Source organism: Bos indicus, chromosome 11 (assembly GCF_029378745.1).
Source record: "Bos indicus isolate NIAB-ARS_2022 breed Sahiwal x Tharparkar chromosome 11, NIAB-ARS_B.indTharparkar_mat_pri_1.0, whole genome shotgun sequence".
Lineage (NCBI taxonomy): Eukaryota > Metazoa > Chordata > Mammalia > Artiodactyla > Bovidae > Bos > Bos indicus.
The window spans coordinates 99,957,210-99,979,613 of record NC_091770.1 but is presented as its reverse complement, the minus strand read 5'-3'; the positions used below and the strand labels follow the sequence as shown (position 1 = coordinate 99,979,613).

General features: G+C 55.1%; 1 protein-coding gene across 3 annotated transcripts in view; it reads right to left on the bottom strand.

Moving 5' to 3' along the window:
• Window positions 1–4,298: 4,298 nt before the first annotated feature.
• The window catches only part of USP20 (ubiquitin specific peptidase 20), a 44,378-nt gene continuing 26,272 nt past the window's right edge, over window positions 4,299–22,404 (bottom strand). For all 3 annotated transcript variants that reach the window (XM_019971006.2, XM_019971007.2, XM_070799417.1), the window contains exons 11-26: window positions 21,820–22,267; window positions 21,138–21,275; window positions 20,669–20,778; window positions 20,216–20,388; window positions 19,488–19,582; window positions 12,437–12,470; window positions 12,228–12,273; window positions 10,931–11,111; window positions 10,726–10,852; window positions 9,833–10,002; window positions 9,672–9,753; window positions 8,582–8,690; window positions 7,637–7,739; window positions 6,503–6,574; window positions 5,796–5,972; window positions 4,299–5,646 (exon numbers count right to left, since the gene is read on the bottom strand). In XM_019971006.2, coding sequence (XP_019826565.1) covers window positions 5,812–5,972; window positions 6,503–6,574; window positions 7,637–7,739; window positions 8,582–8,690; window positions 9,672–9,753; window positions 9,833–10,002; window positions 10,726–10,852; window positions 10,931–11,111; window positions 12,228–12,273; window positions 12,437–12,470; window positions 19,488–19,582; window positions 20,216–20,388; window positions 20,669–20,778; window positions 21,138–21,275; window positions 21,820–22,267 — 2,049 coding nt within the window. In that variant the 3' untranslated portion in view covers window positions 4,299–5,646; window positions 5,796–5,811. The remainder of the gene's footprint in view (window positions 5,647–5,795; window positions 5,973–6,502; window positions 6,575–7,636; window positions 7,740–8,581; window positions 8,691–9,671; window positions 9,754–9,832; window positions 10,003–10,725; window positions 10,853–10,930; window positions 11,112–12,227; window positions 12,274–12,436; window positions 12,471–19,487; window positions 19,583–20,215; window positions 20,389–20,668; window positions 20,779–21,137; window positions 21,276–21,819; window positions 22,268–22,404) is intronic.

The window sequence follows — 22,404 nt, the reverse complement described above, 5'->3', positions numbered from 1 at the left end:
GGTCCAGGTTGTCAGCAAAGGGCTATTATGGGAAGACTGTTGCCAGCACTTTCTTTCTGGGCTTTTCTCATATTTGGGGAATAGTCTCTTAACAGTCTGTAGGAGGCAGAATGTCTCCACCTGTCTCTTAGAACCGCCCTCTCCACCCTACCCCCACCCTTCACACACACCGCCCCCCTCGCCGGCTGGACCGGGGAGCACCGAGGGGCTGGGAGCTGGGTCAGCCTGGGGCGCGTGTTGCCACCTCTCTGGCCTCCGGTTCCGGGGTAGCGGGGTGAGGACAGGAGGCCGGCAAGAAAGCACTCGGTCGACGCCACAGCTACAGCTTAGATGTCAGTTCTGAGGTTCTTAGATATCAGTTCTGAGCGGGAGCTCACTCCCGTCTCCGTGATGGTGTTATTCTGATTCCTGGGCAGAATTCAGAGCTGGGAGCTCTGTGACCTCACTCTGCGCGCAGGTCTGAAACACTGAACCGCCCGCCGTCCAGCTCGGCCCGTCTTTATATACAGCTACTTGCTTCAAGCATTTGGGGATGTGACACTTGAACCTTCTGCGACCCACCTCCCGCCCCTGCGGGATCGAAAACCAGGGGCGGTGACGCAGTAGGAGCGGCGGACCGTTGGTTTCCTGGTGCGCTCCCGAAGGCAGCCTCGGTAGCGCAGAAAGCCCTGACTCAGACTAGTCGGTCAGGGTCCTCGGGTGGGTCCGGGAATCGCAGCATCCGTCCCGGCCAGGCCCCGCCCCTCTCCGTCTCTCCCCGCCCCCTGCGGCCGGCCCCGCCCCCGCTCGCCGTTGCGCAGAGGCGCCCGCGCGACCCCTAGTGGCAGAGAAGCCTGCCTGCGAGGAGGGAAGGACGAGGGTCCCCAGGAGGGCGACTAGACCGGAAATGGAAGTGGGCAGAGGCAGCGGGGGTGGTTCCAGGATGCCCTCCCTCTTAAAATTAAAGCGAAAGAGATCTCTGGATTGTGCGATCCAGGGACAGCAAAAAAAAAAAAAAAAAAGGATGGTGCAGGTGTGAGTGAGGGAAGGAGCAGGAGGCCTGGATGGTGACCAATAGCAGGCCCAGCCGCCACGTAGGGATTAACGTCTCCATGGGTCCTGGGCAGTGAGGAAGTCCAGACCCTGCCGCTGCCCACCTGGCCTACAGAAGGCCTCTCCTTCTTCTCCCTGGCTTCTGCTGGCCTTTTCTGAGAAGGGGAGGCATAAGCCTTGTTGCAGCACCCTTTGAGACCCAGGATTAAAGTGCAAAGGCTGCAGAATGGCACTCAGCAGCCTCTTTGTGTCAGGAGTCATTTCTTCACAGCTGCACGTGTTCGGACCTAACACTATCTCTGTCCAGATGGTAGAACGAGTGGTGTTTACTTAAATGACCTCCCATGAGCTGGAGATGGGAGCAGAAACAGAACCACCCCCATGTGGCTTTGTCCTCAGAGCCTGGGGGCCAAAAGCTGCGGGAGGACACAGGGATTTCCTCATTTTCCTCTGTTGGGCCCCGGGAGCAAAAGGGGTGGGGAGGATCCCCTGGGTGCTACGGCATTCTGCCCCAGGAGCCTCATGACCCACATGCGTGTGCATCCTCCCACCATGCCAGGCCAAGAGCCCTGCCTGCAGTGCCGACTCTCCTGTCAGCCCTCATCTGGGCTGCATGCTGGTGCCTGGTCCAAAGACGGCCTGGAGGCTGCATCGGAACACATACATCCTGGGGGCAGCCTTCCTGGACACGCTTTGTCTAAAATGGGGATGGCTCTCTTTAAGAGCTTTTCCCAAAGGCATTAATTTCTTCTGCATCCTGTGCCTTTGCTATGACCAACAAGCCTCTCAGCTGTGGACAGATAAAGGTGTCATAGGGAAGACAACCAGAGGGAGGTATGGTTCCGAAACACCACTTCCTTCCCCGAGGCTCTCAGGGACTCAAAATGTGGTTGGGCAAGACTCGCAGGATAATCTACTGTTCGCATGGAATTCCAACTAGAATAAAGGTAAGGAAACTACACTTTGGGGATAGCTGCACCTTACCAATGGAGAAAGCAATGGCACCCCACTCCAGTACTCTTGCCTGGAAAATCCCATGGACGGAGGAGCCTGGTAGGCTGCAGTCCATGGGGTCGCTAAGAGCAATTTCACTGTCACTTTTCACTTTCATGCAATTGGAGAAGGAAACGGCAACCCACTCCAGTGTTCTTGCCTGGAGAATCCCAGGGACGGGGGAGCCTGCTGGGCTGCCGTCTATGGGGTCGCAGAGTCGGACAAGACTGAAGTGACTTAGCAGCAGCAGCACCTTACCAATGTATTTTCTGATGCAGCTTTGTGAACAGAAGCACAGACAGGTGGAAAGGCCTGCAGACACAGGTAGCAGTTGGTCTACAGACTCCCCGGTCTGCCAGGTGGCTTTTGACTCTAAAAGGTGCTGCTGGAGCAAGGCCTGGGCCAGCCTGGAGGGAGGAGCCAGACCACAGGATGCCATGTGGGAGACAGAAGATGGAGGCGACTTCCTCTGCTGCCCAGCGCTGCCCATCTCCACTCGTCTGTAAACCAAGTTCACCAACTACACACTCCTGCTCTGCTTTCACATTCTATCTCAGTATGGCCCAGCCTGTTATTTCAAGGGAAAACAGAGGAAATATCTGAAGGCCAAGTGGTACCTATATCCTCCTGTGCGTGTGGTAAGTTGCTTCAGTCGTATCCAACTCTTTGTGACCCTATAGATCATCACCCACCAGGCTCCTCTGTCTATGGGATTCTCCAGGCAAGAATACTGCAGTGGGTTTCCGTGCCCTCCTCCAGGGGATCTTCTGGACCGAGGGATCAAACCCACATCTTTAACATCTTCTGCACTGGCAGGCAGGTTCTTTACCTCTAGTGCCACCTGGGAAGCCCCACCCTCCTGTGGTAGATGCAACAAATGAATATTCATCTCCAAGCCTCCAGATGACTCCACCCTCCAGACAAAACTTTCCCATTCCCATCTTCCATGTTAAACAGGAAAAGCCAGTCACCCTATCTTTACCATGAGATCCCCCCATTCAAATGGGGGAGCAAAGCTAAAATGAGGCTCAGACACATACACACACACACACACACACACACACACAGCACGCACGTGGTGAAAGTATAAAGAAAAGTGAGGCCGACTATAAAGAAAGCTGAGTGTCGGAGAACGGATGCTTTTGAGCTGTGGTGTTGGAGAAGACTCTTGAGAGTCCCCTGGTCTGCAAGGAGATCCAACCAGTCCATCCTAAAGGAAATCAGTCCTGAATATTCATTGGAAGGACTGATGCTGAAGCTGAAGCGCCAATACTTTGACCACCTGATGCAAAGAACTGACTCATTTGAAAAGACCCTGATGCTGGGAAAGACTGAAGGCAGGAGAAGGGGACGACAGAGGATGAGATGGTTGGAGGGCATCACCGACTCAGTGGACACGAGTTTGAGTAAACTCTGGGAGGTGGTGATGGACCGGGAGGCCTCGAGCGCTGCAGTCCATGGGGTCCAAAAGAGTCGGACACGACTGAGCGACTGAACTGAACTGGGGGCCAAAGGAAGTGCAGGGAACAAGCTTCGGCTGAGGCTGGCGGGGGCGATCCGCAGGCTCTGGAGGGGCTTCAGTGGGACTGTAAGAGTCTTTCCTGGGGGTGGGTATCTGTTGCCCCTTTTATCACTCTCTTGATGTTTCTGCAGATCTGCGTCTGATGGGATTTCGCAAGTAAATGTTTCAAGTCATACATAAAATCTCAAGCTCTTCTCTCCCCTCCAAACCCCCAAAGCATAAACAAAACCAACTCAAACCGCAGAGGCTGTAAAACACTAGCGTCACTTAAGTGTCAGGGAGCCCTGGGTGCCAGACACGGGCAACCACAATGCCATGACAGAGGTGCCAAGGTCAGCCGCTGGGGAGGAGATGGTGCCCCCGCCCCCCCGCCCAGGCTTTGCTGCCCTCGAAGGGTCCAGCAAGAACCCCTGCTTCTCAACTGCTCCGAGGAGTCCGTGCTGCAGAGAAGAGAGATCTGTGGGCGATGGGGGCCTCAAGCCCCGACCACAACCGGCCCCCCTTCTCTGGGGCTGGGGTGGGTCCCAGGAAAGGAAGGACAGAGGCCAACACGGGCTGAAAGCGATGCGGTCTCCTCTTCCGCTCCTGCAGCCTCTTGGGGAGCCGTGCAGAGCCCCCTGCCACGTCTGGTCACTTGTCACGTTTATCACGGTGGTTCCACGGCCCTCCCCCATGGCAGCCAGGTTCCCTCGCCTCCTCCCCACCCAGGAACAGAATTAAGCGCGGCGGATGCAGAGACGCGGGCAAGGACTGTGGGGCATGGCATGTGTTTACTGGGATGCTCTGAGCTCACGCTAGACGCAGACGTGGGGCGAGTACAACCTGCACAGCGGAGTCCATGTCACAAAATGGTGCAGCGGGCGGCCGCCAGGATCTGCAGGGTGGGGTGACTGCTGGCGGCGGCGCCGACTTCCCAAGGGCTGCGGCAAATGTCCAGAGATTCCAGCAGCAGCCTGTTCTTTGACCTCGGCTGCCTCAGTGGGGAAGGAACCAGATCCGGGTGCAACGAGATCACAGAAGTGAGTGACACACTGTGAGAGCTTCGGGGGCCCTGCCAGGGCCACCGGCCGCCACGTTCCACGGGCATCTCTTCTACGGAGACTGAGGGCACAGCAGTTGGGGGGCTTTGGTCCCAGGACCCCTTCCCTGCCCCTCATTCACTCTGGCCCCAAGGAGGTGGGCCTCTCCACCTGGCTCTTTTGTCCGGGGGCTTCTGTGTCACCTTGCTGTGCTCAGGGGTCCCAGCACCCCGGCAGTGGCCTCACTCAGCATCTACAAGACACCCTTCTGGGACCCACCCATGTGAGCTAGTCCAGGCACTCCCCTCCCCGGGCCAGGGGCTCTGCATGGCTCAGTGCTGGGGAGAAATGTCAGCGCCCCCCCTGCGGAAGCTGCATTAACAGCAGACACAGGAATATGAGGGATTCCTGCTGCACCACCTGGGTCCCTGGCAGGGGCAAGTGACCAGTGATGCCCGGGGCAGGGCAAGGCAGAGTGAGAGGGGACCAGCTGCCTCTGGAAACTGTCCCCCCGAACAGAACACCAAGCCCGCCCCTGGGTCCCAACTGCCAATGCGTCCAGAGTTGTTAAGTCTGCAGGAGAAACGCTGCGAGCAGGATTCTGGAGACTTCTGTGATGACCGACCAGGTGCGGGGCGAAGCGGGGCCTCAGCAGGAACTGGCACGGGGACCCGCGGGGGCGGCATCCTCAGGGCCGGTGTGCAGCACCCTGCTCGGGGCTCTGACCCGCAGCTGGACCAGGCACCGGTGGGCAACGCCTGGGAAGCAGCAGCCCCCCTGCGACCCCCCATCCCAAGGCCGCAGCCCCCAACTTGAGGGTTCCAGGGACCACGGCTGGGCCCGAGCCAGCAAGAGGGCAGGTTCGGTGACAGCGACGACACAACGGCAGGGACCCGAGTTAACGTCGCGGAGCCGTGGTCATTTAAACAAGCCTGAAGGGGATGTATTTCCGAGCTGCGGTGTTACTCACTGTGAACCAAAATAACTCTTCTGCCTCTTTACACATCTGGGTTTCCAGAGCGGCCAGCCTCTCTTCTGGGGACAGACACCCTCCACGGGGCGGAGGGCAAAGGCGGGGGCCTGTGGGGACAGCTGGGTCATCCCTCGAGAAGGTCCTTCTTCTGAGCAGCCTCAGGGAGGGGGTGCAGGGGTGGGGGGTTGTGTGCGCAGGGCACTCCCCAATGCTTGAGGGACACGGGAGGGTCTCTGCCAGGGAGGAGGGGACTTACAGACTGGCCCACCGAGTCACAAGGCCCGGGTCTCGGCTTCGATCTTCTGTTCACCGTGCAAGCTCTCCGGGTCCGGGAGCTGAGCCACGCTCTGGCGGATGGCAATCTCGGGGCCGCCGCCATAGAGGTTGTTCAGGTACACCCAGGTCTCCTCAGAGATCTGCCCATAGTCAGCTCCTGCAGGGTCCGAGGGGCTGCCGCTCAGGCTGGGCTTGCCCTTGCTGGAGCCACCACCTTGGCAGTATGGGGGCTCTGAGAGGGGGGCTCTGGGAGCGCCAGGCCCCAAGGAGGTGGCGGGGGGGCAGGGAGGACAATCATGGGCTTCTGTGCCAAGCTGTAAATGGGAATCTTGGGGTTCTCCAGGGGCAAGCCCATCCCCTGAGGACCCCCAGAGGGCACATCTGTGGCTGCAGCCCCTCATTTCCTGGGGTGGGGGTCATGCAAAAAGGACAGGCAGGTGAGGTGGCAGAGTGGGGAGAGGGCGTGGGTAGGGAACAGAGGGGCTGGGGCACCCACGCAGAGGCTAAGCACCTCGATCGCTCTGCTCAAGGCCCAGGCCTGGACTTGGATGGATGTCGCAGCCTGACTCAGGGGGCAAGGGGGCTCCTGGGAGGACCTGGAAGCCAGGAGGTGGCAAGAGGGGGCTCCCAGGAGCCAGGAGGGGAGCCTGGCCGGCTGGGAGGGGGCAGGGCAGGGCTGAGCCTCACCCGGCTTCAGCTGGATGTGGCCGCTTCCTTTGACCTGTGCGATCCTGCTGTTGTCAATGGGCCCCGGGGGCTCTGAAACAGACAGCTCGGGCTCAGGACCTCTGGGCCTCTGCAGCGGTGGGCAGAAACCCAGTCCCCAGCCACTGGCAGCCTCCAGCCCTCAGCAGATGAGAGCTGCTCTCCAGGTGTGAGATCATACCTCTGACCCTGGAGAGGTGGTGCTGGGCCCCAGGAGTCAGGGTCAAGGTCTTACGGGGTGAGGCACCCAGGGCTCCAAAGGCTCATCTACATGAGTCTAAAGGCTGGAGGCACTCATGGTGTCCCTGAACCCGGCAGAGGGGCATCCTGAGGACACCAGCCCCAGTTTCAGACCCTAGCTTGGGGCAGAGGCAGTCGTGGGGAGGTGGACATCCAGTGTCAGCTGGACCCTGCCCTCATCTGAGAGTCTGGCCCGAGATGGGGCTGTGACTCTGGAGCCGGGTTCCTGATCAATCGAAGCCGCTACAGGCGGGGAGGGGGTGTGTGGATGGCAGTGAGACCCGCCTCCTTTCCCCACGTCCTGTCCAGTGCTTGTGCTCGAAAGGGTGAAATGAACATTCAGAGGCTCCGGGCTCTGCTGGCCCCGCTGGGCTCTAAACCCTGGTCTGGGAGCCGAGTGTGGGACTCAAGGGGTAGGGAGAGAGCCACGTGCAGGTGAGTGAGCCCAGGGTCTCAATGAACGGCCCTGCTGTCTCCACCTCTGTGAGTGGAGAATAACAGCATCCAAGTCCTAAGAGTCTGAAGGCATCGAACAACTAACATCTATCTAGGGCCACGGAGTCCCCAGAGGAAAGGGCCTGGCAGGAGGAAGGGCAGTCACCCTGGTCACCACAGGGCAGAGGGGCAGGAACGGAACGGGCAGCACGAGATAGCTCCTGTCCTGCTGCAACCAGAAGGCCCGACCGGGGCGGGGAGAACACCCGTGCTCTGTGCAGAGGGTGAGAGCTGGAAAGGGTGGCACCAAAAACCTGCTGGGCGGGCTCAGATCCGGGCACCCCAGCCCACACCTCCTGGGACACTCCCAGGAGGTGGGCAAGCCCCAAGTCCCTGCCAGCACGGGGTGCGGCGGGCATGGGCCGGGTCCCCCTGACTCACCGTTGTCCTTGCCCTTGACGAAGGCCTCCCACTCTCGGAACCACTGCATGCTGATACAGTAGATGACGCTGGGCGACTCCTCGGCCTGGAACGCCTTGTTCAGCTGGGCGGGGTGGAGCCGAGGGGAGGGTCAGTGAGAACATCCAGCCCCTCTCGGGCCCCACCCTGGACTCTCACGAAACACCGGACACCCAGAGAAAGTTTAGAACTGCCAGACGAGTTCAAAGAAAAGAACCCTCTCCTCCACGCTCCCACCACTCCGAGGACTGTTGCTAACACTTGGGTGAATCTCTTGTTAATGACTTTGTAAAAACCCAGTTGAGATCGCACGGCAGATGCTGTTCCCCCTGCACTGAACTGAACCTGGTCCCCTGCTCACTCCTTAACTAGCCTGACATATTATTTTTTAACAGCGACGAAGCCAGGTGTCTAACGCCCAACCCTGGACGGCTGAATGATGGAGGCACCCTGGGTCCCACCCCTGTGAGCAGCACCTGGGGTCTCAGTTCTCACACACCCCTGTGGCCCCCGCAGGAGTCTTTTTCTCCCAAACTGGATCATACTGGGTCCCATCTTGCAACTTGGTGTTTTCATTCAATGCACCCTTCCGTTGTCAGTTCACAGAGCCCAGTGGTTCCCCGGGGGAACACCTGCCCAGGTCTGGAGGTAATTTTTGCTGTCACTGGCATCAAGTGGGCAGAGGTCGGAATGTTGCTAAACATCCTACAACCAGCCCAATAAAGGACTATCCAGCCCCAAAGGGCAGCACCCATCCCTTTAACAGCTGCGTGGAGTCCCCTGAGTGGAGGCACCTGAATTTACTAAACCTGACCCTTCCCTCCGGTGACCCCCTTCACCATCTGGCCTGGCCTCTGGCCCTCTGGTCTCCTACAGAACTAGGCTCCCACCTGAGCCTGCCTGCCCTGGGCTCCCCGCCCCTCGCACCTTGATGAAGGTGTCGATCTCCACCCGCCTGCGCTTGGCCAGAGCCTCGATCTCCACCTGGCAGATGGAGCACACGTACAGATGGTTCACGGCGGGGCCGCCCCCAAACCTGCACCCGGGTGGGCGGGAGAGAGAGACACACACACACACGAGTCCTGAGGGGAGGGCTCCACCGGGGGAGGCAGCAGAACCTGCCAGAAAGTGAGGTCTCCTAGTGCCGCCCTGGCCCAGCCCTCGGGCTCCCTGGGCTCCCTGCGCACGGCCTGTTGGCTCAGCTCACCTTCCCCACTTGACTGGCGGGGCTGCCCGCGCACCTGAGGGCCCGGAGCATCCAGGAGAGCGCCTGCCCCAGGGCAGGGGCGTCACAAATATGTGCTTCATGGTCACGAGGACCGTTCAACACTCTGGCTTCCCGTCCTGGCCACTGGGCAGCGGCCGTGGTGGCCGAAGCTCACCTGACCTGACTCTGAGGACAATGCCGAAGGAAGGCTGCAGGTCCTTCTGCAGGCAGGTTGGGGGCGCAGGGGTGGTCTACACTGGGCCTGGGGATGCTCTCACGGGGTTCTAACCCATCCATCAGGGCACAGGCCACACCTGACCTGCCAGTGGGTGGGGCCGAGCCAGTCCAAGGAGTTGGGGCAGCAGGGACTCCCCAGCCTCTTCCTCCCCATACTATGATATCACCCCGATGACATGGCACAGCCCGCCTGCTGGGTGCAGAGTGACCTGAGTCTGGGCAGGGGCTCACCCCTTCATGAGAGATCCACAGGCTCTTGAGGGACTTGAACCTGGAGGGCCCCAGGCAGCAGGCACTCATGGCCCCAAGCGAGGCATGGGGTGGGGAGAGACATCTACCAGCCGGCAGCCCCACAATGGACTGCGAGGGGACCGCATGCTCTCTCTGGCCAGGTTTCTGTCCCCTGTGACTGCAAGGGTCTGGCTGGATGCCCCAGGCAGACACGGCTGCAAGGGGGAGCCACTCCCAAACTGCTTCTGTGCTGCTCTGCTACCGGGGTGAGGGCAGCGTGGGGTCAAGGAGGCACCCCTCCCAGGCCCTCCTTGACAGAAGAGGATGCTGCGGGCGCCGTACCTGCTGTAGAGGTGCTCCCACACGTTCTGCGGCAGGATCACCACCAGGTCATCGATGTAGTGATATTTGTTGGGCGGGATCCCTGAGGAGGAAGGTACACAGAGGAGCTGGACCTGCCAGCCCTCCCCCGCCCCGCCCCCCGCACAGGAAGGCGGCCTCACCTCCGTGGGAGCAGAGGAACGTGTGGTTGGTGATGGGCCCTGGCTCCGCGAAGGTGTTAAACTTGTTGAGCCATTCCCGGGACACGTAGAACCGCAGCAGGCTGGGCTCCCGCATGGCGGCCAGGGACACCACCTGCTGTCGCTCCCGCACAGCTTCCTCGCTGCTCTTCCTGGGGCGGGGCGGCACGGGGGCGGGTCAGGGGTGGGAGCCACGCCCCGTGCAGGAAGCCCCACGTCTCAGGCCCCTCAGCACCCCTCCACATCTCAGCACCCTCCTCATCTCAGCACCCTCATTTCAGCACCCTCATCTCAGCACCCCTCATCTCAGCACCCTCTCATTTTAGCACCCCTCCATATCTCAGCATCCTCCCATCTCAGCACCCTTCATCTCAGCACCCTCCTCATCTCAGCACCCCTCCCGACCTCAGCACCCTCCACGTCTCAGCACCCCTCCGTATCTCAGGACCCTTCTGCATCTCAGCACCCTCCTCATCTCAGCACCCCTCATCTCAGCACCTTCCTCATCTCAGCGCCCTCATCTCAGCACCCCTCACCTCAGCACCCTCGCATTTTAGCACCCCTCCATATCTCAGCATCCTCCCATCTCAGCATCCTCCACATCTCATAGGCCCCACCACCCCTGGCAGAATTCCAGCGTCATCACCTCCCACCAGGACCACTGTAGAAAACCCAACTCAACTACATGGGTTTCCTGCTTTCCCAACAGCAGCCAGAGCAGCAGGCTCTTTCTAAAACCCCCAATCATCACTCTTCCCTGGCCTAAAGCCCTCTCAGGCGCCCCACTGCACCCAGGTGAAGTCCCGTGGAGGTGGCGCGGAACGCTAGGCTCGCGGGTTGCTGGGCAGGGCCCCGGCGCGCTGGCAGAACCGCACCTGTAGAAGAGCACGTAGGCCTCCGCGTTCTGCACCACCGTCTCGTGGACCTCGGTGACGTACTGGTCGTCGAACTCATACCACTGCCCGTTGATCACGTTCTGGCAGTAGGCGATGTAGTGGCCACCTGCGGCGGGAGGTGCAGGCGGTGACGCAGCCCCCGGGGGACTGGGTGGGGTCGGGGCAGGGGCGGGCGCAGACTCACTGCCTGCTGTGCCGTGGTGGCAGATGACCGAGAGGAGGTCATAGGTGGTGATCTGGGACGTGCACTCCTTGGCGAGGAAGGGGCGCAGGTCAAGGCCCTCGAGGGGGAAGGATACGTGGCTGCTGATCTTGAAAGAGTACATGACCTCGTGCCTAAAGCGCTTCAGGTGAATGCACAGGATCTGGGGGAGGTGGGTAGAGGTGCCGATCACTCATGGTCTGGCCAGGGCCCCGTGACCCCCAGCACCAGATGGAGGCCTCAAGTCAGGGCTCCGGGAACTGCCCCCCCAGCCCACTGCGTGACCCACTCAGGCCCTGCAGCCCAGGTGACTACAAGAAAGTGCTTACAGCCTCGCAGAGGCCCGGAGCCGATGGTCCGGCCCTTGACTCCGTGTGAACACCTCAAAGAACCACGCCTGGGGGTATGCTGCCCACCCTAGCTGGGCACCCCCTGGGTGTCTGAGCAGCCTCCCTTTGTTCAATACACATTTTCAAGGATGGAAAATCCTTATTGACTACTTGTAATTTGGTTGTATTTTAGATTAACACCTTTATTAGAGCCATTAAAAAAAGAACCATGGATGGGAGTGGGCCCAGGCCAGCTTCTAGTCCCTAGAGAAGGTAGGTGTGACTGAGCTGCACCACCAGGACTGGCCGCTGGGATGGGCTGTTCTCGAACACTCGGCTGGTCTGGACAAGAAGCTGTCACTGGCCCATCACACTGACCCCCCAAAGAACTCTAACCACCAGCTCTGTGGGTGCCAACTTGTAGAAGGCTTCTCCACAAAGGCTCCCCCCAGACCGGCTGAGCCAAGCTCGGCACCTGTGCCTTAGGCCACGCACACCTCTCGTCACAGCCACAAGCCTCGGCCAGGCCTGTTTCTGCCTCAGGGTTTCCCCCACCGGTTCCTCCCCTCGTCTCACTCCACCAGGCCAACACCTGCCTACGACCGCAGGCCCGGCTCAGACGCCACTTCCTCAGAAAGGCCTTGCCAGCAGCCCTGCCTCGGGCTCACCCCAGAGGGTGATCTCGGTGGCCCCACACCTGCTCCTGCCCTCACAAGGCGTGCTGAGGAATGAAAGAACTGGGCTCTGCGTTACACACTGAACAACGAGCCTCCCTGGCATCGGCCAGACCCTCCCGGGGTGGGGGGTACGGGGGGGGTCTCTCAAGACTCAGCAGCAGAATCTCCACGGGTCTCCTGAGTCTGGGAGGGGGTCAGCCACTGCCCTGCACAGCACTGTGCACGCAGTGGACAAGGCCCAGCAGGCAGAGGGGCGGGGAGCTGCCCACTCACCTCCGGCAACCGCAAGACCTTACAGTACTTCACCCCGTTGCGCAGCCTGGGAGGAGAGAGCAGGAGACGTGAGCATCTGGAGAGGGGGCCGGGGTAGGCGAGTGCCCCTTCCACCCCAGGCACTCTGTGAGGCTGAGTTCCCTGGGGAAGGCCAGGGGGAAGATAGAGACAGGAAGTCGAGGAGAAACCTCCAGAATGCACACACTTACTTTTTACACCGTTCACAGCTGTACATGTTGTCACCTGGGCAGTAAAATAAAGAGACCAAGGTTAGAAAGGATGCGACATGGTGGAGAAGGACACATGATGACTCAGAAGTAGAACCAGACCATGCTGCCTACACGAGATCTCTGTTTTATCTTCAAGGACCCACAGAGGTTGAAAGTGAAGGGATGGAAAAAAATATTCTGTGCAGTGGTAACCAAGAGAGAGCAGGAGTGGCTGTACTTATCTCAGATAAAATACTTTCAGCCAAAATCAGTTACAAGAGACAAAGAAGGTCACTATAAGTGATAAAGGGGTGAGTTCATCAGGAAGATGTAACAACTGCGGGCAACACGGGAGCACCTGAATACTGAAGGCACAACTGAAGGGAGAGATACACAGCAATTCAGTAACAGCTGGAAACTTTGACAGACCATCCAGACAGAAAATTAATAAAGGAACAGCAGACCTGAATAACACTAAAGACCAAATGGACCTAACAGACACACACAGAACATTCCATCCACCAGCACCAGAACACCCGTCCTTCAGACATGCACACAGACACTCTCCAGAAGAGATCATATGTTGGCTCACAAAGTAAAAACCCCAACGTATTTAAGAAGGCCAAAATCACGTCTAATATCTTTTCCCACCACAACGGTATGAAGCTAGAAACCGGTAACAGGAGGAAACCTAAAAAACTCACAAACACGTGGAAATTAAACAACACATTCCTGAACTGATGGGTCAAAGAGGAAATCAAAAGGAAATCAAAAAGTATTCTGGGACAGAAATGAAGATACAGCACGCTAGCACTTATGGGAGGCAACAAAAACAACTCTGAGAGGCAACTTTAGAGCAACAAATACCTACAGTAAGCAAAAAAGAACGTTCCCAAACAATCTGTTTTACACCTTAAGGAATCAGAAAAAGAAGAACAAACTAAACCCAAAGTTAGCTGGAGAAAGGGGATCATAAAGATTAAAGCAGAAATAAATGAAACAAACTAGAAAGACAATAGGGGAAAAAGCCAATGAAACTTTTTTTTTTCCAAAAAGAAAAAATTAACAAATCTTTAGCCAGTTTAAGCAACAAAAAAGAGACAGGACTCAAACAAAATTATAAATGAAAAAAGAGACATACAACCAACACTGTAGAAATATAAAGGATCATGAGAGACTTTATATCGATGAACTATACACCAACAAATTGGATAACCTAGAAGACATGGATGAATTCCTAGAAATATAAAGCCTACCCAGACTGAATTATGAGGAAATGGAAAATCTGAAAGGAAATGCCGCACAGCTTCCCACATGACCTGTCCGATGTACCTCTTCCATCTGGCTCTTCCTAAGTCATATCCTTTTATGTTAATAATAAACCAGTCGTCTAGGAATAAAATGCTTCTCTGGGTTCTGCAAGCTGCTCTAGCTGCTCTAATTGAAGCCCAGGAGGGGGCTGCTGGGACTCCCCATCTGCAGACACTTGGTCAGAATCCCAGTGACAACTTGCACTTGTGTCTGGCGTCTGAAGTTGGGGAGGGGGAGGTCTTGTAGGACTGAGTCTCTAACCTTGGGCTCTGGGGCTGTCTCTAAGTAGAAAGTGTCAAAATCAAGTTAAATGGTAGGATACAACTCAGGAATACTGAGTTGTTCCCACACAATGACACGGATAAATGGAAAGATATCCTATGGTCATGGAGCAGAATGATAAATATTATTAAAATGTCCATACTACCCAAACCCATCTACAGATTCAATGCAATCCAATGACGTTGTTATAGATATAGAAAAAAATCCTAAAATTCACATAAAACCATAAAAGATCCCAAATAAACAAAAGAATCTTGAGAAAGAACAAAGCTGGAGGCATCACATTTCCTGATTTCAAACTCTACTGCAAAAAGTCCAGTTATCAGAACAGTATGGTACTGGCCTAAAAACAGACACAGAGAATCATGAACAGAATTGAGAGGCCAGAGGTAAACCCATGCATATATGGTCAACTAACATTTGACAAGGGCGCCAAAAATACTCAACGGGGAAAAGATAATCTTTTCAATAAACAGTGTGGGAAAACTGGATATTCACATGCAAAAGAATGAAACTGTACCCCATCTTACACCACTCACAAAAATAAACTTGAAATTAGTTAAAGACTTAAATGTAAGATCGGACACTGTAACACTTCTGGAAGAAAACATAAGAGAAAAGACTTCATGGACATTGGTCTTGGCAGTGATTTTTTTGGCTATGACATCAAAAACACAAACAAAAAAAGCAAAAATAAACAAGTGGGCCTACATCAAACTAAAAAGCTTCTGCATAGCAAAAAAAAAAAAACAAGCAACAAAATGAGGAGGTGACCTACAGGATGGGAGAAAATATTTTAGAAATCATATAATATTAGGGGTTAACATCCAAAATATGTAAAGAATTCATGCAGGTCAATAGCAAAACACAAAGAGTACCACTTAGAAATGGGCAGAGGACCTAAACAGGCATTTTTCCAAAGAAGATATCAGATGGTCAGCAGGTACATAAAAGATGCTCAACATGACTAATCATCATGGAATGCTAATGAAACCCACAATGTGATGTCACCCCACACCTGTTAGAATAATTATCAAAAAGAAAGCTTTTCAATTTTTGAAACTTATTTATTTTTGGCTACATCAAACGGCTTATGGGATCTGAATTTCCCAACCAGGGACTGAACTCAGGTCCTCAGCAGCGAAAGCTTGGAGTCCTAACCACTGGACCACCAGGGAAATCCCAGAAAGAGGTTTTTAAAAAAGACAAGAGAATACAATTTTTGGCAAGGATGTAGAGAAAAGAGAACCCTTGTGCCCTATTAGTGGGAATGTAAATCAGCACAGTTATTATGGAAGATGGCAGAGTAGTTCCTCAAGAAAATAAAACTATTAATAGGACAATCATTCAGTTCAGTTCAGTCACTCAGTCTTGTCCAGCTCTTTGCAACACCATGGACTGCGGAATGCCAGGCTTCCCTGACCATCACCAACTTCTGGAGCTTATGCAAACTCATGTCCATCGAGTCGGTGATGCCATCCAACCATTTCATCCTGTCGTCCCCTTCTCCTCCCGCCTTCAATCTTTCCCAGCATCAGGGTCTTTCCAATGAGTCAGTTCTTCCCATCAGGTGGCCAAAGTATTGGAGTTTCAGCTTCAGCATCAGTCCTTCCAATGAATATTCAGGACTGATTTCCTTCAGGATGGGCTGGTTGGATCTCCTTGCAGTCCAAGGGACTCTCAAGAGTCTTCTCCAACACCACAGTTCAAAAGCATCAATTCTTTGGTGCTGAGCTTTCTTTATAGTCCAACTCTCACATCCATACATGACTACCGGAAAAACCATAGCTTTGACTAGACAGACCCTTGTTGACAAAGTAATGTCTGTATTTTTTAATATGTTGTCTAGGTTGGTCATAGCTTTTCTTCCAAGGAGCAAGTGTCTTTTAATTGCATGGCTGCAGTCACCATCTGCACTGATTTTGGAGCCCATGAAAAGAAAGTCTGTCACTGTTTCCATATCTATTTGCCATGAAGTGATGGGACTGGATGCCATGATCTTAGTTTTCTGAATGTTGAGCTTTAAGCTAACTTTTTCACTCTTTCACTTTCATCAATTTAGTTCAGTTGCTCAGTTGTGTCTGACTCTTTGCGACCCCATGAATCGCAGCACACCAGGCCTCCCTGTCCATCACCAACTCCCGAAGTTCACTCAAACTCGTGTCTATTGAGTCGGTGATGCCATCCAGCCATCTCATCCTCTGTTGTCCCCTTCTCCTCCTGCCCTCAATCTCTCCCAGCATCAGGGTCTTTTCCAATGAGTCAACTCTTTGCATGAGGTGGCCAAAGTACTGGAGTTTCAGCTTTAGCATCATTCCTTCCAAAGAACACCCAGGGCTGATCTCCTTTAGAATGGACTGGTTGGATCTCCTTGCAGTCCAAGGGACTCTCAAGAGTCTTCTCCAACACCACAGTTCAAAACCATCAATTCTTCGGTGCTCAGCTTTCTTCACAGTCCAACTCTCACATCCATACATGACCACTGGAAAAACCATAGCCTTGACTAGACGGACCTTTGTTGGCAAAGTAATATGTCTGCTTTTGAATATGCTATCTAGGTTGGTCATAACTTTCCTTCTAAGGAGTAAGCATCTTTTAATTACATGGCTGCAATCACCATCTGCAGTGATTTTGGAGCCCCCCAAAAATAAAATCTGACACCGTTTCCACTGTTTCCCCATCTATTTCCCATGAAGTGATGGGACCAGATGTCCCATCACTTAGTTTTCTGAATGTTGAGCTTTAAGTCAACTTTTCCACTCTCCTCTTTTACTTCCTTCAAGAAGCTCTTTAGTTCCTCTTCACTTTCTGCCATAAGGGTGGTGTCATCTGCATATCTGAGGTTATTGATATTTCTCCCAGCAATCTTGATTCCAGCTTGTGCTTCTTCCAGCCCAGCGTTTCTCATGATGTACTCTGTGTATAAATTAAATAAGCAGGGTGACAATATACAGCCTTGACGTACTCCTTTTCCTATTTGGAACCAGTCTGTTGCTCCATGTCTAGTTCTAACTGTTGCTTCCTGACCTGCATACAGATTTCTCAAGAGGCAGGTCAGGTGGTCTGGTATTCCCATCTCTTTCAGAATTTTCCACGGTTTATTGTGATCCACACAAAGGCTTTGGCATAGTCAATAAAGCAGAAGTAGATGTTTTTCTGGAACTCGCTTGCTTTTTTGATGATCCAGGGGATGTTGGCAATTTGATCTCTGGTTCCTCTGCCTTTTCTAAAACCAGCTTGAACATCTGGAAGTTCACAGTTCACGTATTGCTGAAGCCTGGCTTGGAGAATTTTGAGCACTACTTTACTAGCGTGTGAGATGCGTGCAATTGTGCGGTAGTCTGAGCATTCTTTGGCATTGCCTTTCTTTGGGATTGGAATGAAAACTGACCTTTTCCAGTCCTGTGGCCACTGCTGAGTTTTCCAAATTTGCTGGCATATTGAGTGCAGCACTTTCACAGCATCATCTTTCAGGATTTGAAATAGCTCAACTGGAATTCCATCACCTCCACTAGCTTTGTTCATAGTGATGCTTTCTAAGGCCCACTTGACTTCACATTCCAGGATGTCTGGCTCTAGATGAGTGATCACATCATCGTGATCATCTGGGTCATGCAGATCTTTTTTTGTACAGTTCTTCTGTGTATTCTTGCCACCTCTTAATATCTTCTGCTTCTGTTAGGTCCATACCATTTCCGTCCTCTATCAAGCCCATCTTAGCATGAAATGTTCCCTTGGTATCTCTAATTTTCTTGAAGAGATCTCTAGTCTTTCCCATTCTGTTGTTTTCCTCTATTTTTTTGCACTGATTGCTGAGGAAGGCTTTCTTATCTCTCCTTGCTATTCTTTGGAACTCTGCATTCAGATGCTTCTATCTTTCCTTCAAGAGGCTCTTTAGTTCCTCTTCACTTTCTGCCATAAGGGTGGTGTCATCTGCATATCTGAGGTTATTGATATTTCTCCCAGCAGTCTTGATTCCAGCTTGTGCTTCTTCCAGCCCAGCGTTTCTCATGATGTACTCTGTGTATAAGTTAAATAAGCAGGGTGACAATATACAGCCTTGATGTACCCCTTTTCCTATTTGGAACCAGTCTGTTGTTCCATGTCCAGTTCTAATTGTTGCTTCCTGACCTGCATAGAGGTTTAACAAGAGGCAGGTCAGGTGGTCTGGTATTCCCATCTCTTGAAGAATTTTCTAGAGTTTGTTGTGATCCACACAGTCAAAGACTTTGGCATAGTCAATAAAGCAGAAATAGGTGCTTTTCTGGAACTCGCTTGCTTTTTTGATGATCCAACGGATGTTGGCAATTTGATCTCTGGTTCCTCTGCCTTTTCTAAATCCAGCTTGAACATGTGGAAGTTCACGGTTCACGTACTGTTGAAGCCTGGCTTGCAGAATTTCAAGCAAGCCAGAATTTTGAGAATGATCAAATAACCCAGAAATCCCACTAATGGGCATATAACCAAAGGGAATGCAATCACTGTCTCAAAGAGTTATCTGTGAATCCCTGTTCATTACAGCGTTATTCACAAGAGCCAAAAGGTGGAAGCAAGCCAAGGGTCCACTGACAAGATGATGAATAAACAAAACATGGTCTATCCAAAATGATGGAATATTATTCGGCCTTAAAACAGGAAGGAGATTCTATACCTGCCATAATATGGATGAACCCTGGGGACGTTATGCTAAGAGACACAGGCTAGTTGCTAAACGACAAACACTGTATGATTCAACTTGGATGGGGCAAGTAGAATAGTCACGTTCAGAAAAACAGAAAGTAGGATGGTGGTTGCCCAGGGCGGGTGGAAGGGGAGACCGGGCACGGCTATCTAAGGGACAGAGAGTTTCAGCTCCGCAAGAGGAGAACGTTCTGAAGACTGGGTGCGCAACAGTATGTATATAGTTAACACTACGCTGAACTGACCACTTAAAAGTAGTCACAACGCTACATTTTATGTTATGTATGTCTTAAGTGAAAGTCACTTGTGTCCGACTCTTTGCAACCCCATGGACTGTATAGTCCATGAAATTCTGGCCAGAATCCTGGAGTGGGTAGCCTTTCCCTTCTCCAGAAGGGAATACATATCTTACCACACTTAAAAATTAAAAGGGGTTTTCCCAAAGGTTAATGCAATGCCAATCACTGAACAGAAAAGCAAGAAGAGGACAGGAACGGGAAGTTTCAAAATGGGAAATACAGTCAGTATTTTTTAAATGTCTGAGCTTATCAATAATCAAGGAAACGCAAAATTAAAGAATGCTATCCAATTTGCCCACCAAATAAGTAAAGAAAGGAAAACAGGGGAACCCCTAAGAGCTTCAGGCTGGTGGGGCTGCCAGAGTGTGCAGTCCCAGACCCAGTCTGCAGGCAGGGGTGAGACGCTGAGAGTGCATCCCGGAACCTTGAACCGTATGCTGACCCAGCCCCCCAGCCCCATTCCCGCCCGATCCACTCACCCTTCAGCTCATCAGCAGCAAAGAAGGCAGCCAGGCAGTCTTCCAGGGTGACGACTGGCCCCCAAAACCAGCTAGGGGTACAGGACACCACGAACCTACAGAGACAGAAAGTGAGTGTGGGGGGATGCTGCCAGGGTCTTGGCAAGAGTAAGATGTGGGGGGCCTGGGGGGCTGAGGTCTGTTTGGATCCAGAGAGGCAGCCTGGCCTGGCACATGGTCTGAGCTGAGGTCTGGAGCCGGAAACCTGGGACCACCAGCCAGTGTCCTTGCGAGGGTGACGTCACCTCCCCCTGAGTCTTGCCTTCCCTGTCTGTGAAGAGGCCCTGGCCATGCTGGCCTGTCTTCAGGGCAGAGCACAGGTTCCTGACATCAGGAGGGTAAAGCAGGCTTCGTGGAACAAACAGGGGCTCCAGAAAGCCCACCGGCTCTCCCTGCAGGGCCAGGCCCTCACTCAGCCACTGCCCTCCTTTCTAGCTGCCACCTGGTCACTCTCCCCATCATACTGCCTTCCAATCTATGGCCCTGCTCACACCAGGCCACCTCAGTATGGCCACAGAACATGCTAACTCACGAGCATCCTTCAGCCTCAAGCCCCTTCCGAACTACACCCTCATCCCTGTGAAAGCTGGTATTTTGCTGTTAAAGGTCTGTTGGCCCATCAGGCTGCCAGCTCCAGGAAGACCAGGTCAAGGGTGGTTATCTTCCAGCAGGCAGGGAGGTGGACCCACCGTCGGATATACTCCACAATAAAGGCAAGCCAGCCCTGGGCCACATAGCTGTCCCCGCAGGCGCCCGGCTTGGCCGGCACGTTCTGGTAGATGGCCGAGTGGAGTTTGGCCAGGTCCTCCTTGCCAGGAATGGGCAGTGACAGGTCCTGGAATGTCTCCACCGTGGTGGACACCTGGGACGGGGGGAAGGTTGAAGGTCAGCCTGGCTTTCCATCTGCCAGGGTTCTGCCCTGCCCAGATGAGCCCAGGTCTGGACCCCAAACCCCAGCTGCCAGATGACAGGTGTGTGGCAGAGAGCCAGCTCCCCAGTCCTGGGACACGGGGAGCCCCAGGACCAGGGCCTGCCTCTAGAGAGATGCAGGGGTCGGGGGGTACGGGGCGGAGAGCCAGTGCCCCAGCCCCAAGCTGAGTGGGAAGCCCTGTGCATCGCTCCCCTCCCCGCGCGGCACCCACCCGGTCACAGGTGAGACACTGCACGAGGCTGAGGACGGAGCCGTCGAAGATGTCCGAGATGACGCTGCGGTAGCTCTGCTCCTTCCGCCGCCGGCTGCCGGGGACCTGGGCTGGGGGCACCACATCCTGGGGCTAGACCTGGGACTAGGCCCCGCCCCGCCCGCCTGCCCGGCGCCAGGGGCAGGCGCTGGGTGGTCACGCCTGTACGAGTCACGTGACCAGCTCCCACTCCACCTCCTGGGTCTGTGGGAGCCCCCCCAGCAACAACTCGTGTCCCAGCCATGTTAGGACGGCTCAGAGACACCGCGTGAAGGGCGCCTGGCACAGCCCCTGGTAGCAAGTGCTCGCGAACCAAACATCGCCACCAGGGGCGCAACCTCCGCCACCCGCCCCGCTCCCGCCCCCTGCCCAAGCTCCAGGATGGGAGGCCCTGCCCGCCTCCCCTCTCCACCTTCCCGCTCCTCCGAACCTTTCTTGAGCACATAGGCCGGCCCCATCCTCACAGGGCTTGCACGATGAGGGCTGCTGGCCAGCTTGGCGTGGCCTTCGTGGTGGTGGACGGGGCTGCAGGGCCGGGAGCTGCGCATGTGCGCCTCGTTGTCCGGCTCTAGGGGCGGACGGAGCGAGGGGGACAGTGCTGGGCGGCTGAGCCAGCCCCTAGCCTGGTCAGGAAGACCTCCAGCACCTCCGAAGGGCACCAAGGCCTGAACCCACCACGTCTCCTCTGTCCTGAGCCCAGCCCACTCCCCAGCCCCTACACAGGACCTGTGTCCACACACTTCCCATTCCCGCTGGGGGCTTGAACTCGGGGAAGGCTCCTATCTCACTCCTTCACCAAGTGACATGCTATTCACCTGACTGCTCACCTACAGGCCAGGTCTAGTGGGAGAGCAGCCCCCTAGTGTTAGTCACTCAGTCGTGGCCGACTCTTTGCGACCCCCATGGACTGTAGCCCACCAGGTTCCGCTGTCCATGGGACTCTCCAGGCAAGGATACTGAGGTGGGTTGCCATTCCCTTCTCAAGGGGACCTTCCAGATCCATGGATCAAACCCAGGTCTCCTGCACTGCAGGCAGATTCTTTCCCGTCTAAACCCCCCAGGGTAGGGCTGCGGCCCAAGAGGGCCGCGGTGCTCCCGCAGCTGGCTGGTACCTGGCGTCCGGCAGGGACTGGTGGACCGCGGGGAGGGGGGCTGCGTCTCCGGGGGCTGCTGCTCCAGGGCGGCCATGGCGGTGTCCACGTCGGCGTCCTCGTCCACCTGCTCCGAGTTGGTGCGCTGCTGGCCCCACGAGAACTTGCGGTCCTTCATGCGCTCCTTCTCGGAGATGGCGCGGCCCGCCTCGTCCGCCATCAGCAGCTCCGCCTCGGCCTGGGAGCCTCCCCCGCTGCGCCCCTGCCCGTCGCCCTCGCCGCGGTCGCTGCTGGAGTCGCAGGACAGGAACTCGTCCTCTGAGGGGCTCCGGTCACCCTCCCGCTTCTCATCCGTGTCGCTCGAGTCCGAGTCCCGCGCCTCGGTCAGCGCCGCCGCTGTGGCCACCACGGGCTCCTTGAGTTCCTCGTGCAGCTGGTCCATCAGGCAGCGCAAGAATTCCTGGGTGTCCTGGAATTCCAGGGCGGCCTCAGCACGGGCAGCCCTCCCCAGAAGGGCCCACCTGACCCTCTTCTACTGCCGCTGCTGCTAAGTTGCTTCAGTCGTGTCCGATTCTGTGTGACCCCGTAGACGGCAGCCCACCAGGC